This window comes from Primulina tabacum, chromosome 2 (genome assembly GCF_025594145.1).
Source record: "Primulina tabacum isolate GXHZ01 chromosome 2, ASM2559414v2, whole genome shotgun sequence".
NCBI classification, from domain to species: Eukaryota; Viridiplantae; Streptophyta; class Magnoliopsida; order Lamiales; family Gesneriaceae; genus Primulina; species Primulina tabacum.
In genome coordinates, this window is record NC_134551.1 from 54,227,456 (window position 1) to 54,241,617 (window position 14,162).

A 14,162-nucleotide genomic window follows, 5' to 3' on the forward strand; every position below is an offset into this window, starting at 1 on the left:
AAAAATTAATTCATTGGTTAATTTAATGAAATAATTAAAAAGAATATATATCACATTTAATGACAAATAAATATAATTTATTTCGGCGTTGTGCCATTTCACTAAAACAGAATGGTGACTTCGTAGAATGTTGCTCACCTGGCCTTTCGCCCGTAGCCTTCCCGATCGACTCGCTCCTCGTGCTTAGGTGATTCAATACAGTAATTCTTAATCTCTTTCGCCCTTAATTTTTTTTTTATCTACAAAATTTTACTTGATCGCATAATGTTTTTCAATCTTCTAGTTTTCCCCTCTTTTGGGCCAATCGTTTAGTCATACGATATCGATTTTCTAATTAAGATTCAGTCGTCCTGAATTGGATCTGAGGAAACACGGTGATTTTTTACACGCCCTTTAAGGTGTTGGGTGCGAATTATCTGCTATTGTGTTTGTTAATGTATTATGTACGTGGGAAAAAAATTAGCTTGATGTAGAAATGTTTCGTTGAATTATATCAGTGATTACTGGTGAACATCTGCAGTAATATACCCATATGTCACGAACTTTTTTTTTTTTAAAAAAAATTGCTTATTGCTGTTGATTGTGAGTAATCAAGTGTCTTTTTCTTACCCTTGCATTTCTTGATTGGAGATTGTTTTCCTGTGGCCGTATATTTGGTTCCTGTACTATCCCTAGAGGTGTGATTAGTCTTTTAGGTTCAACAGAACTAATAAAAGTGGTCTATATGGCAAGCACCACAAATCATGGTTACTTACCTGAAGACGTGATGCTCGACATTGTATTGAGGTTGCCTGTGAAGACACTGTTGCAATTCAAGTGTGTTTCCACGTATTGGTGCACTCTCATCGAAAGCCCAGGCTTTGTCAAACGGCATTTCAATCACAAGAGTAATCCAGAGCGCCTGCTTGTTCGCAATTATAGACCTGACACCGACGAATATGCCTATGCCTTGTTTCATGATGAAACATTTTCTGGATTCGAAGAACCTGATCATCTTCAAATGCCCATTACAGTTGGATCTCTTCTGGGACCTGTGGATGGCTTATTTTTGGTGGTTGGTAGGTCGGGAAACATGGCTTTGTTGAATCCATCCATGAGACAGCTTAGGCCTATCCCTTTACTTCATCCGGATGTTAAACCCCATTTATCTCCCTATGATGATCTGCTTGGGTTTGGATGGGACGAGTCTGGCAAAGATTATAAGGTCATTTCCATCCAGTATTTCTGGAATGATGAACTGGATATTCCTCATGATCCTTCCATTGTTTCTATCTACAGCTTGAGGAGTGATTCTTGGAGACATTTTGAGGACGTGGATTTGGCAAACTCAGGTCATTGTTCTTACAAGTCCCTGTGTAACACGTACTTGAATGGGGTTTATTACTGGTTCACAGAGCTTAACGACCAGGATGTCTCCATACTTGCTTTTGACATGAGCCTTGAAACGTTTTGTGAAATAAAAGTGCCAGATTGTATCAAAGCTAGAGGAGGGGACCTTGCTTTGTACGGTGATTCAGTGGCCCTAATATCGTGTGATTTAGATAGGAATGATAAATGTGTTGACATATGGGTGTTGAAGGAGGAAAGCTGCTGGATTAAATGTTTGAATATTGGCCCTTTTGAAGACCTTAAATGGCCCCTTGGTTTCTGGAGGGACACTGAACTCTTACTGGAAACTGGAAGTTCGCACTTGACTGTGTATAATATTAATACGAAGAAATTAAGGACTCTTGAAACGCGAAGAAGGGAGAATGGTTTTTTCATATATTGGGTATTCTTTTACAAGGAGAGCCTTGTTTCGATAAATGGAGAGGGGCTCAAGTGCATGCAGTGGGATCCTTCTTCTGATTCTATCAAGGATTTACTCAGAAGAAGCCAGTAACTGGGCAGATAAAGATATCTGCATACATGTTGCATCTTGTTTTCAAAGTGTGTAGATTTGTTACATATAAGGATGGTTGAAACTAAAGTGGCAAATAATCTCAAAACAGTTGAATTTCGGTTAGCGCTTGTGGTTGACAGCATAGAGTCTTGAATTTGTTTTCCTCGATTAGTACATTTGCATTCAAGTTTTCCATCACAATTCCCAGTCTCACAAGCGTATTCCTGATTGGAAGAATGGAAAGCACAGCCCGTTCTAGCCCGGATTGGGCCGACCTGGATGCTATGGGTTTTATTTAATAAAAAAGTTTTTGACCACCGATTTTAGTTAAATTTGTAGCCCACATCTATAACTATCACTTCTTATATAATTTCCAAGAAAATTTTGAAATTACTTTAATATTTATTTATTCTTTCTAGACTTTTGAATTTTTAAATAATCGCATTACTTCCAACAGAAATTATTATTAAAAAAATTTATTTAAACAACAAAAAAAAATTATATGTAATTAAATGGAATTTTAATAACAATATTTGGAACGTGAATAACATTATGTTAAAATCTTGGTCCATTTTTACTAGTTGATGAAGACGATAAAGCTACCATTTTATTAATTTTTTTGGAATTTTATTTGCTACAAAAATTTCTAATTCCATGTCTATCAGAGAGAGAGAAAAAAATTGAACCTGAAAATTTGAAATAGTTTTAGAAGCGTGTCATCATTTGTTCATACAGTTAATTTAATTTAACCCCTAAAGGATCAGCACAAGTATAATTGAATGCACCAACCAGTCTTGATAATAGATCGATTTATTGTTTGAGACAAACCGATTCATATCATCTTAAAATAATATTTTGATTAATTTGTGGTTGAGATTTGAATAACATCCAACTGTTTTGAAACAATAAAAATAAATTGATATTTTCTTAGACAAAAACTTGTGTGAGACGGTCTCACAGGTCATATTTTGTGAGACAAATATCTTAATCGGGTCATCCATGAAAAAATATTACTTTTTATGCTAAGAATATTACTTTTTATTGTGAATATCGCTAGGGTTTACCCGTATCACAGATAAAGATTCGTGAGACCATCTCACAATAGACCTATTCATTTTAATATTAAGATTATAATATGATTCTCCCTTTAAATATTTGGATCAGATGGTTCTTGTGTTGTGTTGGTTTATATATATTAAATGATGTTTGTTCAAACTTTGAATGGAGCCGAGGAATTCAATATTACAGGGCTGTCTCTTTAAATGTTATCCATCGCATAAGCTTGTCGAATTTAATTTTTGTGTGCTGTTTCTTTTAAATTTGAAAAGATTCATTAATATTTTTAATACTGCTGATTTTGAATTTGTATCGTCCACCTAGGGGAATACAACAACACTATTTTCTCTTTATTTATTTATTATTTATTTATTTATTTATTATTATTAATTTAGTAGATTTTGTTATTATTATCCATTTGATGAATATTTCAAAACCAGTTTTATCTTATTTTAACTCATTGGGCTTCTCAACACAAGTAACGTTGTTCAAATTTGAATGAGCTTTTTACTTCCCCTTCCCCTTCCCCATGCTCACTTGGCGCCCGCATCTGTCTCCCATTTGCTTTGACTGCCTCGCCGTCCCAAAACCCCATTTGACCATCTGCCTTTCCCCGGTCTTTTTAAAGCCATTTCAGTCGTTTAAGCAGACTTCAATCCCCTATAATGACCGAAGCTTCGGAGAATAGGTGGAAATGTGATTCCACCACGCTCAACCTTAGTGTTAATACCAGTCCTAGCGTTGATTTATGTAGCAGTACGGCAACAGGGTCCGACACTTCTAGCTTAAGCAGTGGTCAAACTAGCGAATATGGTTTCTTAGATAAACGAGTTGATATTAAGAATGCTGAGGTCGATGCCATTGAAGCAAGTGCGGAGAGCGAGAATACCACTAGTTCGAGCGATGCGAATGACGCCGGTTTTAGGAGTGTTTTCCAGTCTAAACCGCATAGAGGAAACGATGTGAGGTGGGATGCAATACAGCGTGTGCAGGGTAGAGATGGGGAGTTGGGTTTGAGGCACTTTAGACTTCTGAAGAAACTGGGGTTTGGAGATATTGGTAGTGTTTATTTAGCGGATTTGAGGGGTATGGGGTGCCTTTTTGCCATGAAAGTCATGGATAAAGGTATGTTAGTTAATAGAAAGAAAGTGGGGAGAGCTCAAACTGAGAAAGATATCTTGGGTTTATTGGATCACCCGTTTCTTCCAACTCTTTATTCTCATTTTGAAACGGAGAAGTTTTCTTGCTTGTTAATGGAGTATTGCAGTGGTGGGGACCTGCATGTGCTTCGGCAGCGTCAGCTGGGCAGGCATTTCTCAGAGCAGGCTGCAAGGTATGGCTTCTTTGGTTCTAATAACAAGTTTGAACTTGAAATTATGCTTTCATCCTATTTAACTTTAATTCACTTTGCTCCTAGTTCGTTTTTATGTTCTTGGATAATTTTTGTGTAAATAATGATAATAAAAAGATCAACTGCTTTAAAGATTTAATCTTTATTTATAAAATTATATCATCGTCGAAATATATAAAAAAAATGAAAATTTTGTAAATCCCAACTGATGTGACTTTCTTTGGCTTCATATTATGTTGTATTTGATAGGTTTTATGCATCAGAAGTGCTTCTTTCGCTCGAGTACCTTCATATGATGGGAGTGGTGTATAGAGATCTGAAGCCAGAAAATGTATTGGTGAGGGAAGATGGGCATATTATGCTATCAGATTTTGATTTATCACTGAGATGTTATGTGAACCCGACCCTTGTTACGGATGGCGATGGTCCGTCTTGTACATTATCATCGTATTGCATCGAACCATCTTGCATTGATCCTGTATTCAAATTGCCCGTTTGTGTTGAGCCGTCATCTTGTTACAAGCCCTCTTGCTTCAAGCCTCGCATTTTTAACTCGAAGACAGAGAAAGTCAAGGATAAAAAACCAACTTTGGCAAGCAGAGATTCGCTTCCGATGCTCGTTGCAGAGCCAACAGCAGCAAGGTCAATGTCATTTGTTGGGACACACGAGTATTTAGCCCCTGAAATCATCAGAGGAGATGGTCATGGCAGTGCTGTTGACTGGTGGACTTTTGGCATATTTTTGTACGAGTTGCTCCATGGAAAGACACCCTTCAAAGGCAATGATAACAGAGAAACGCTGCTTAACGTTGCTGGACAGCTCTTGAAATTTCCCGAAAGTTCCTCAATAAGTTTCGCTGCCAAGGATTTGATTCGAGGTTTGCTTGTGAAGAACCCTCAGAAAAGACTTGGATTCAAACGCGGGGCAACAGAGATAAAACAGCATCCATTCTTTGAGAATGTGAACTGGGCACTTGTTCGGAGTATTAGTCCTCCTCAAATTCCCAAACCAGTGGATATAGCCGTTTTCAATCAGACTTCGAAATCATCTTTGCCATCGAATGAAAAGTGTACGTCGGATTCGAAGAGAACATCCGGCTCTTACTTAGAATTCGAATTTTTCTGACATTTTCTCCCAGTGTAATCATATTTCAATTCAACGAAATTCTTTCTTTTGAATCTATGCATCCATCATAGAGAAAGAAACAAGCACGCCACCAGAAATATCCCCATTTTCTGGGCAAGAATCTTGTGAAGCTCTTTTATATGTCTTGGGATTCTTTAAAGAAACATTTTGATTGGGACATATTAGTATTGGCTTTGTGCTTTAAACGGGTGTCAGTGTTGCCAACCAATTTCAGGTCGTGTGCTTAAACTTATTGTCCGTACTTTAAAGTCCTTTTGGTCTCTTGTACGGAAAGCTTGATTTTTGGTGTGGAGGCTGCTGCTTACATGTTACCCAGCAGAGGAACCATCTCCTGTAAAAACCATTTGAGAACTTTGTGCGACACACATTTTATAAACAAGAAAAGCTTTATTTTCTCAATGCAGTTGGCCTATTATTTGATCTAGTATACATACACACCTACAAGTAGCAATTTTTTTTTTTAGGGGTAAATAATTGTGTTGTTAATAATTAATATTCCAAATGAATTTTAGCATCAATTATCTTAAAATTATCAATTACAATATCGAGGGCACTCGAATAAATTGCATGATCAGCCAGAAATTGGTCCCTTCAATTGAAAAGTCATTACATCTACATATATGAAAGCCTGGATAAATTGTGATGGGCCTGTTTTTGCCCGGTTTCCAGTCACTAAAAGTCCACGCGTTCCATTCTTGTTTTTCTCAAATACACGTGTTTTACGTTAGGCTCTCCACTAAGCAAAGAGGCTGTGCTGTCAAGGGAATAGTTCCTGCATGAGAGGTGTGGTGTCCGGTGCTCTCTCCCCTTCGTTCTTTTTCCCATCTCTTTCCAACCATTCTTCTCACACTCCTTTCTTTGCCCGGCTCGTACGCTGTTGGGCTTCTTCCCAGCTAGCATCCATCTTTCCCCCATCTTTTTTTGCTGTCTTGCGCGCGTCTTCAACTCTTCTTCTATTTTCCCTCGCCTCGGAAAGCCATATTTCGGTTCGTATTTCCTTTGGCTTTGTTTGATTCGGGTTTTTTGCTCGTGGTTTCCCCCTACCGGATGCGTTGTCTCTTTCGATTTTTTATGTCTTTGCGTTGTGTAAATTCGAGCGTTCATGCTTACATGCCTTCTTCTGCTCTAATAACGGTTTTTTATGGCTAGGGTTTTAAAACAGCGGTCTCCATTCTGCTTATTCACTCTCGTTTGCTCTTCTTCGCTTCGCAAAACGATATTTGGGTATGTGCTTTCTTTGGATTTGCTTGAATATGTTTTTTTCCTTGCGGTTCATTCCTTATTCGACGCGTTCTTCCCCTTGTTTTTTTTACCTTAGCTTCGTGCAAGGTGGAGCTACTGTGTTTATATGTTTTCTTCTGCGCTACTAATTTTTTTTAATTTTAGGCCTCCGAAGCACCGACTGTCACTTTGCCAGGAAGAACACGCGAGAAATAGGTGAGCTGGTCCTGCTATTGTCTTGTTCCTAAAATGAGCTTCTTTTGTATATGGTTTGGTTTGGCAGCCTGCTTGTGTTACTTCCCTTACGTGCCATACGTTTTCCTTAAAAAATTTGCCTTCATTGTTGTATTTATTTGAGATTTTATGCTTATATGCTCTCCTCTGTTTTGTTTATGGGTTTTAACTTTTATGTTTTTGCCTTATTTCTCTCCTTTCTGTTGGTGAGTGATTAAAAAAATAACTGAGCTAATTATGATGTTGGCTTTCTCCTACAATAAACCGACTTTGTCAATGAGTTTGCTTCGAGATTAGCTTCCCAATGACAGGGGCATAATACGAGGGAGCCGGGTTTTTTTTTTTGGTTTTTGCTTGCTATCAGTGACTTGCGATTTTCCCCCTCTTTGTCGTTCATATATTAGTTTTAGGTCGCCTGTTTTGTCTTTTAGCTTGATCTACTGTTTTTGGTTTTCGGCTTTCCTGATGTTTCACGAACAATATGAGTTGCATGTCAATCTAATAGCTGGATAAATCCTTCGCTGTATTTCCCCCATTTTTTGGTTAAAAAATATGTATTGAGAGGCAATAGCAGATTCATCTGTTATCTTCCACTTTTTAAAACCAGATATTCAAGAAATTAATAGCAATAACAATAATAATTCTGAACATTCCAGTTGAAAAAATTTTAGAGACTACAAACTTCTAAACAATAAAATCAAACGTGAATTGTCAAGTAGTTGGGCCAAGTAATTGTTGCTTACTTGTCCAGATATAACTTGAATATGCCATTAGCATGAATGAAATCGTAGGTCCTTGGGTAAGTGGAGAACCCTTCACACCTGAAATAATCGAGAACAATACAACTTAGCTCCAAATCTAGGAATTTCCAAAAATTTACTGGTTGGATATGCATGTTAAGGTCCGTTTGTTGAATGTGAAAAAGTAGACAGTGTACCAATCATGATATATGCCAATCAAGCCTCGCTCGTATATGAAACCTAGAGTATCCTGAGCAAATTAGGCACAACATTCATCACCCATAGTTTCAGAGATTCCGATGATGCTACAAAACCTCCGAGACCTGCATTCATATCCATGATGTTCCGATATCTTGCGGTGCCAAGTAACCTATCAATTCTTTTGTACTCGTTGACATGTTTTTCCCAAAGCTTATTATCCTCTTTATACAATTCGGATGTAACTCCAGGAACATCCCCATTTTTTATTCGAGGTGGCACATCAAAAAGCCTGGCCGGAAACCGCTTCAACTCCCCTCCAGCTACTTGATTGTCTCTTTTGACCTCTGGGAAAGGAGTTATGCAAGTTTCTATTTCCTTGTACTTTCCAAGACATCATGAAATTTAATATTAAGATTAAATATCTTCAGAGGAAAAATGGTTTCAACATACATAAAGAAATTAAGGAATCCTCTTGACATCAAGATCACTCAACTGGGCATCACACATGTGCGTCAGTGTCTTCATGTTTATTAATTTTCCTTGAATTTTGTTATTTTTTATGTTGTATAATGCTTATAAAGATGCTCAAATGAATTTACATTTCAGTAAAAAAACGATAAATTATACCCTAAAACCATCTCTAAAATTTTCATATGCACATTGAGGGTGGGAAATTAAGGAAAAACATATAAATCTCACACTATATTAGAATTGGAATAAATTAATTGAACCATCAAAATAAAACTACTTACATTTATATAAAACGAATAAGCCCTCAATCACCACCATTAAACCCCAAGTGATATGGGTTTAAACCACGAAATTTATAAATTCAGCCAATGAAAACAAAAATGTCGTCAAATTCTATTTTTTGCGGTTCATCAAATCATTTATTTTCGGATAAAGCTTTGGTAACAAACATGCTAACACCTGATTTTCCAAATGTCAGAACAATAGACGCTAAAGCAAAATAACAGATGTTGCAAAACAGATTTATAGTGCAAAACGTTCATGATATTAGAGTATTTGTTATTATTGTATTATTTTTGTAAAGCAAACAAAATACCAACTGCCACAATGTTTAGTCAACTCAAACAAATCAAAAAAACAAAAAAAAAATTACGATTACAAAAAAAACATACCTTCGACACCACATTATACACACCTAACTCAGCCTCTGACACTTGTCAATTGTTAAACAGGGTTAATCTATTTTTACTGAGGTGGCTCAAAATAAGCACCACATGTGTCATAGTTTATCTATGACTCACCCTAACGCATACACTTTATATAACATCATTTGCCTTCTTTTACATTACGGCTAAATATCCAAAAATCCCTACACTTTCTCCTCAAAGTTTAGAATTACTTTTGTAAATCCAACTCTAATGGAAAACAACCGCTATTGTGAATGTATCGACTGTAGCCAATGCTACTACAATTTTCTATTTGAAAAAGAAGTCGAGGAACTGATGAAAAGGCTTTTCTCGAACCCAATTTGGGCCATTATGTTCCGAAGAGCACTTAATATGGAGTCAAAGTTTTCTCTTTTAATAGACTATGCAGCCGATATTGAGACAGAACTGAATCTCAACATTACCCGCCAATCTCAGTATGTACACTGAGTAAATAGTTAAACATTTATCTTATGTACTGATAATAGTTCATTTGCAAAAAAATTAATATGGGGTTGCTAAAAACTCTGAATAAAATTCAATAAAACATTTACTTATAATACTTATTTTTACCTCACTCTTTACATCAGTTTAAGTTATTTTTTTCCAGTGCATAACTAGATTTTGTTCATGTCACTAACATGTTGTATTTTCTCCCTGATATATCTATTCTCAACTATTTAAGTATGTAAATAAGTTACGATATTACTCACAATTACCTAATGCATGATATGTCTAGCTCGTTCTTAGTTTTGACCACATCCTACTATTTACAAGATTTGCTATATAGATATATTCAAAAAAACAATAAATAATATTAGTTTTCAAAATATGTTAATATTTAGACGCAAATACGTTCAAATAGTTATGTTTGCAACGATAGTAAAAATTTAAACAAGTTAAATGATTTGTTCTCCCAAATTATTTCATTCTCAGATCTTTAACATGATATACTTAAAGTTTCTAAACAATATCGTTCGCATTTATTTAACTTTTTAAAATTGGATCTCAACCAAAATGCTACAAATTAACTAACTTTATTATCGGGTTTTTTTTGCAGGTCCAGTGCAACAGCTGAAGACCAAGCATGAAACCAGCGCGTAATACTGCGAAAACAACTAAACTTTTTATGTTTTCTAAGTATGTGCTACTCACGAAAAAATCATAGTATATGTACAAATTATCATATTGTTATAATATCTACACTTTACTCCTACTCTGTAGCTATACTTTATCCGACCAACATTTTCTTTTCAATCACAGTATGTCAGTCAATATGCAACAAAAAAAACGTCATATATTGCACAACATATCTGGGTAAACACCTCAAATATTGAGGTTCGCCTACCTAGTTTTACAAAATAAATAAATAAACAAAAATTTGTCCATTAAGTTATAAATTTATTATATATCATGTAATAATAATTATTATTATTACTACTGTACGATACTCGCTATCTTTAAGTGTGTTGCGGGGATAACTATGTTAGTTATTTAAACCGTACTGTACAAATTATGTGCGACTGATTGTCACAAGAAGATGTTTATTAGGAGAATGAGGCTCATTACCGTATATTTTTATCATGTATGTATCATTAAACAAATAGTTAAGTTGTAGATGAGAGCTTAATTTTTGAATTACGTTGATATAATGTCTCTTTCCAGCCGGAGATTCCAATAATGGCCGGGGTCGTAGTCATAGGAAGGCGTGTTTCATTATTAATCGACGATTTGATTATCCATCACGTTTTTGAAAATACTGTTGCAGCTATGTGCTTTAAAACCCCGGATTAATTATAGTTATCAGAAAATAGCTTTAAAACTCTACAAAAAGGAGAGAAAAATCTGATTTTTTTTTTTTATAAAAAAACTGATTTGATTACGACAAGACAAACGTTAATTAAATTGATTCCTCACACAGAAGCAATTCGAATTTGATGTAAAGTTTATAAATAGTTAAAAATTATCATATATACTAACTTTGATTGTTAAAACTTCTTCACGATATTATCTATGTAACTTGTGAATCAAACAAGTTTTAGAGGGCCACAAAGCCCCTTGATCTCTTAACCAAAAAAAACTTTGTCCATTACATCAATTTTGTACACACTCGAATCTCACTGTCATTATATATGTGTGTGTGTGTCACACAAATGATCAAGATCCATCACACTTGAGCTAGCTAAGCATAATATGGCCGAACAAACCAATATTTCACATTCTCAAAAATTTCCTCATATCAACGAATGTGAGTCCATTGGACGTGAGAGCCACACTGTTGTCACCGATATGGACGGGACGTTGCTGGTTGGCCGGAGTTCCTTCCCATACTTCGCATTAGTAGCTTTCGAAGTTGGTGGGATTCTAAGGCTCTTTTTTTTGCTCTTGTCATCTCCGATAGCAGGAATTCTGTACTATTTCATCTCCGAATCAGCGGGCATTCGTGTACTAATATTTGCGACATTCGTGGGCATGAAAGAGTCCGATATCGAGTCTGTGTCACGTGCAGTGCTGCCAAAGTTCTACTCGGATGACATACATCCAGAGACGTGGCGTGTGTTTTCCTTGTGTGGAAGGAAGTGTGTGCTCACTGCTAATCCTAGGATCATGGTGGAGGCTTTCTTGAAAGAGTATTTGGGTGCTGACATGGTTATAGGGACCGAGATTTCGAGCTTTAAAGGTAGAGCCACAGGGTTCGTTAGTGATGTTGGAGTGCTTGTTGGGAAGAATAAGGCTGAGGCTCTACAGAAAGAATTTGGTGATAAATTACCAGATATTGGGCTTGGCGACAGGAAGACTGATTTCCCGTTCATGAAATTATGCAAGGTTCGTGGATATATATACGAGTGTGTATATAAAAGTATACATAATGTCTGCACGCGTGTACATAAGAATCCAAGAAATATATGTGATTAAAGATGTCACAGAACGCACATGACAAGTGCAATTATATTAGTAAGAAACTTAAATAATATATTATGCCTCCCAAACGGCGTATATCATGTATTTTTCCAATTGATCTCATCTCGAATCAAACTTGCAGGAAAGTTACATAGTCCCAGCAGAGGAAGGAATCCAGCCCCTAAGCCCCGACAAGTTGCCAAAACCAATAGTGTTCCATGATGGCCGGTTAGTCCAGAAACCAACCCCAATCGTAGCATTTCTAATCATCTTATGGATCCCAATAGGCTTCCTCTTGGCCTGCCTCCGCATAGCAGCCGGCGCCCTCCTCCCCATGCCTATGGTTTACCATGCTTTCTGGTCCCTCGGGGTTCGTGTTGCAATCAAGGGTACTCCACCCCCTCCGGCAAAAAAATCTCTCGGCCAAATGGGGGTACTCTTCGTTTGCTCTCATCGAACGCTACTAGACCCCATCTTCCTATCGACCGCGCTTGCTCGTCCCATCCCGGCCGTAACATACTCGCTCTCTCGTCTGTCTGAAGTCATATCACCCATCAAAACCGTTCGTTTGAACCGGGACAGGGCTAAGGACTCAGAAATGATCAAGAAACTGTTGCAGGAAGGTGACTTAGTCATCTGCCCCGAAGGAACCACTTGCAGGGAACCGTTTTTGCTTAGATTTTCGGCTCTTTTCGCGGAACTAACGGATGAACTGGTGCCGGTTGCCATGTCGAATCGGATGAGCATGTTTCATGGGACCACGGCCCGAGGGTGGAAGGGGATGGACCCGTTTTACTTCTTCATGAACCCGAGCCCCGCTTACGAGGTCACATTCTTGAACAAGCTGCCTCGAGATTTGACTTGTGGAGGGGGGAAATCGAGCCACGAGGTGGCTAACTATATACAGAGGATGATTGCAGCAACTTTATCTTATGAATGCACAAGCTTTACTAGGAAGGATAAGTACAGAGCATTGGCTGGGAATGATGGAAATGTGGTGGAGAAGCCAAATGGGCTGCTGAAGTAGAAACTCTTTTAGGAAAATGGACACAACACATGAAATTAAACAAGTTCATGTATATTTTTATAAACTAGAAGACATGCACGTGCGTTGCTGCACGTAACGCATGTGTGGAATATACAAAGATGATATGAGGAGAACAATTCTCACACTATCTTTTATTTTTTAACAATTAATTAAATCTACGATACATCGATAAAGTTCAGTATTTATTTTTGCCTGAGTTCTTGAATATTAATATAATTGAATTGTTTTAAGTTTGATATACATATAATTATATAATGTTGCAATATTATGTCTAAATATAAAAATATTTATTAATGTGATCCATAATTAGAACCATATTCGACATGAGTATTCAAAATAATAAGAACCACAATTTCTAAATTTCTCATGATATATTTTGAAGTTATAAAGTTCTATACATAAATAATGCCATAAAAAAAAGTTACAAGTTCTACAAGTATTCATCGATGAAAATTTGACAGGGCATAAAACATGAAGATAATTGTATTATTTTTTAAAAAATTTATTTTTCGAGAATTTTTTTAAAAAAAAATTAGAAAATTTTAAAAATCTTATAAATCATTTTAAGTACCTGTAGATGTAAAGTAATTTGTTTTACATAAAAACAATATTTATTTGTTTTTTTTATCCATTTGATGTATATAAGAGTAATTATTACACATAAAATTAATTTAAACTCATTTTGATTCTTTTGAAGTGTTTTCTTATGGTACCAAACAATTATTTGTGTTTGTCATGCATAGGATTTAACGATTTGGCAAATTGACAGCCACGTCAATGCAATCCTCATTATGTTCACTATTAGCTTAGTATAGGGATTTGCACGGTAAATCACAATTATAAGAAATAAATATTGTGTCGTGGGTAACAAATATAACTTTTGACATAAAGATTAAGAAACATTCGAACTAAAAGATAAATCTTTCAATATCATTCAGTTTTGTTGGGTTAAGTGTGCAAGAGTGAAGGTAGTACTGGGATGAGTAAACTCTTGGGAATTTTCGTGAGTGAAGCTGCTGACATTGTGTCGCTTATTTTAAATTTCATTAAAGATATATATTTTTTTTGAAAAAAGTTGTAAATTTCATTCCAAAAATAAATTTTTTTTTCTTCAATTATTATAAAATTCATTAATACCTGAAAACGAACAAAAAAAGATATGTATTTATTAATATTATTTAACGAAAATAAAGAAATATATGTAAA

At 36.0% G+C, this 14,162-nt stretch overlaps 3 protein-coding genes across 3 annotated transcripts; all 3 read left to right on the forward strand.

Annotated features, from left to right (window-relative positions):
- Positions 1 to 84: 84 nt before the first annotated feature.
- On the forward strand, positions 85 to 2,044 carry LOC142537085 (F-box protein CPR1-like). The gene is made up of 2 exons (XM_075642648.1): positions 85 to 187; positions 705 to 2,044. Exon 2 carries the CDS (start codon positions 725 to 727, stop codon positions 1,880 to 1,882), a length of 1,158 nt encoding a protein of 385 aa, XP_075498763.1. The 5' UTR covers positions 85 to 187; positions 705 to 724; the 3' UTR covers positions 1,883 to 2,044.
- A 1,395-nt stretch (positions 2,045 to 3,439) lies between these two features.
- Positions 3,440 to 5,575, forward strand: LOC142537083 (serine/threonine-protein kinase D6PKL2). The gene is made up of 2 exons (XM_075642646.1): positions 3,440 to 4,271; positions 4,539 to 5,575. Exons 1-2 carry the CDS (start codon positions 3,604 to 3,606, stop codon positions 5,413 to 5,415), a joined length of 1,545 nt encoding a protein of 514 aa, XP_075498761.1. The 5' UTR covers positions 3,440 to 3,603; the 3' UTR covers positions 5,416 to 5,575.
- A 5,625-nt stretch (positions 5,576 to 11,200) lies between these two features.
- LOC142537883 (glycerol-3-phosphate acyltransferase RAM2-like) lies at positions 11,201 to 12,935 on the forward strand. Its single transcript, XM_075643363.1, has 2 exons — positions 11,201 to 11,833; positions 12,051 to 12,935. Exons 1-2 carry the CDS (start codon positions 11,201 to 11,203, stop codon positions 12,933 to 12,935), a joined length of 1,518 nt encoding a protein of 505 aa, XP_075499478.1.
- Positions 12,936 to 14,162: the final 1,227 nt, after the last annotated feature.

Excerpts from the sequence above, each read along its gene's own strand:
- LOC142537083 (XM_075642646.1), top strand. The coding sequence starts at position 3,604 with ATGACCGAAGCTTCGGAGAATAGGTGGAAATGTGATTCCACCACGCTC. Across the intron at positions 4,272-4,538 it reads TTCTCAGAGCAGGCTGCAAG|GTTTTATGCATCAGAAGTGC; the intron begins GTATGGCTTCTT and ends TGTATTTGATAG.
- LOC142537085 (XM_075642648.1), top strand. The coding sequence starts at position 725 with ATGGCAAGCACCACAAATCATGGTTACTTACCTGAAGACGTGATGCTC.
- LOC142537883 (XM_075643363.1), top strand. The coding sequence starts at position 11,201 with ATGGCCGAACAAACCAATATTTCACATTCTCAAAAATTTCCTCATATC. Across the intron at positions 11,834-12,050 it reads CGTTCATGAAATTATGCAAG|GAAAGTTACATAGTCCCAGC; the intron begins GTTCGTGGATAT and ends TCAAACTTGCAG.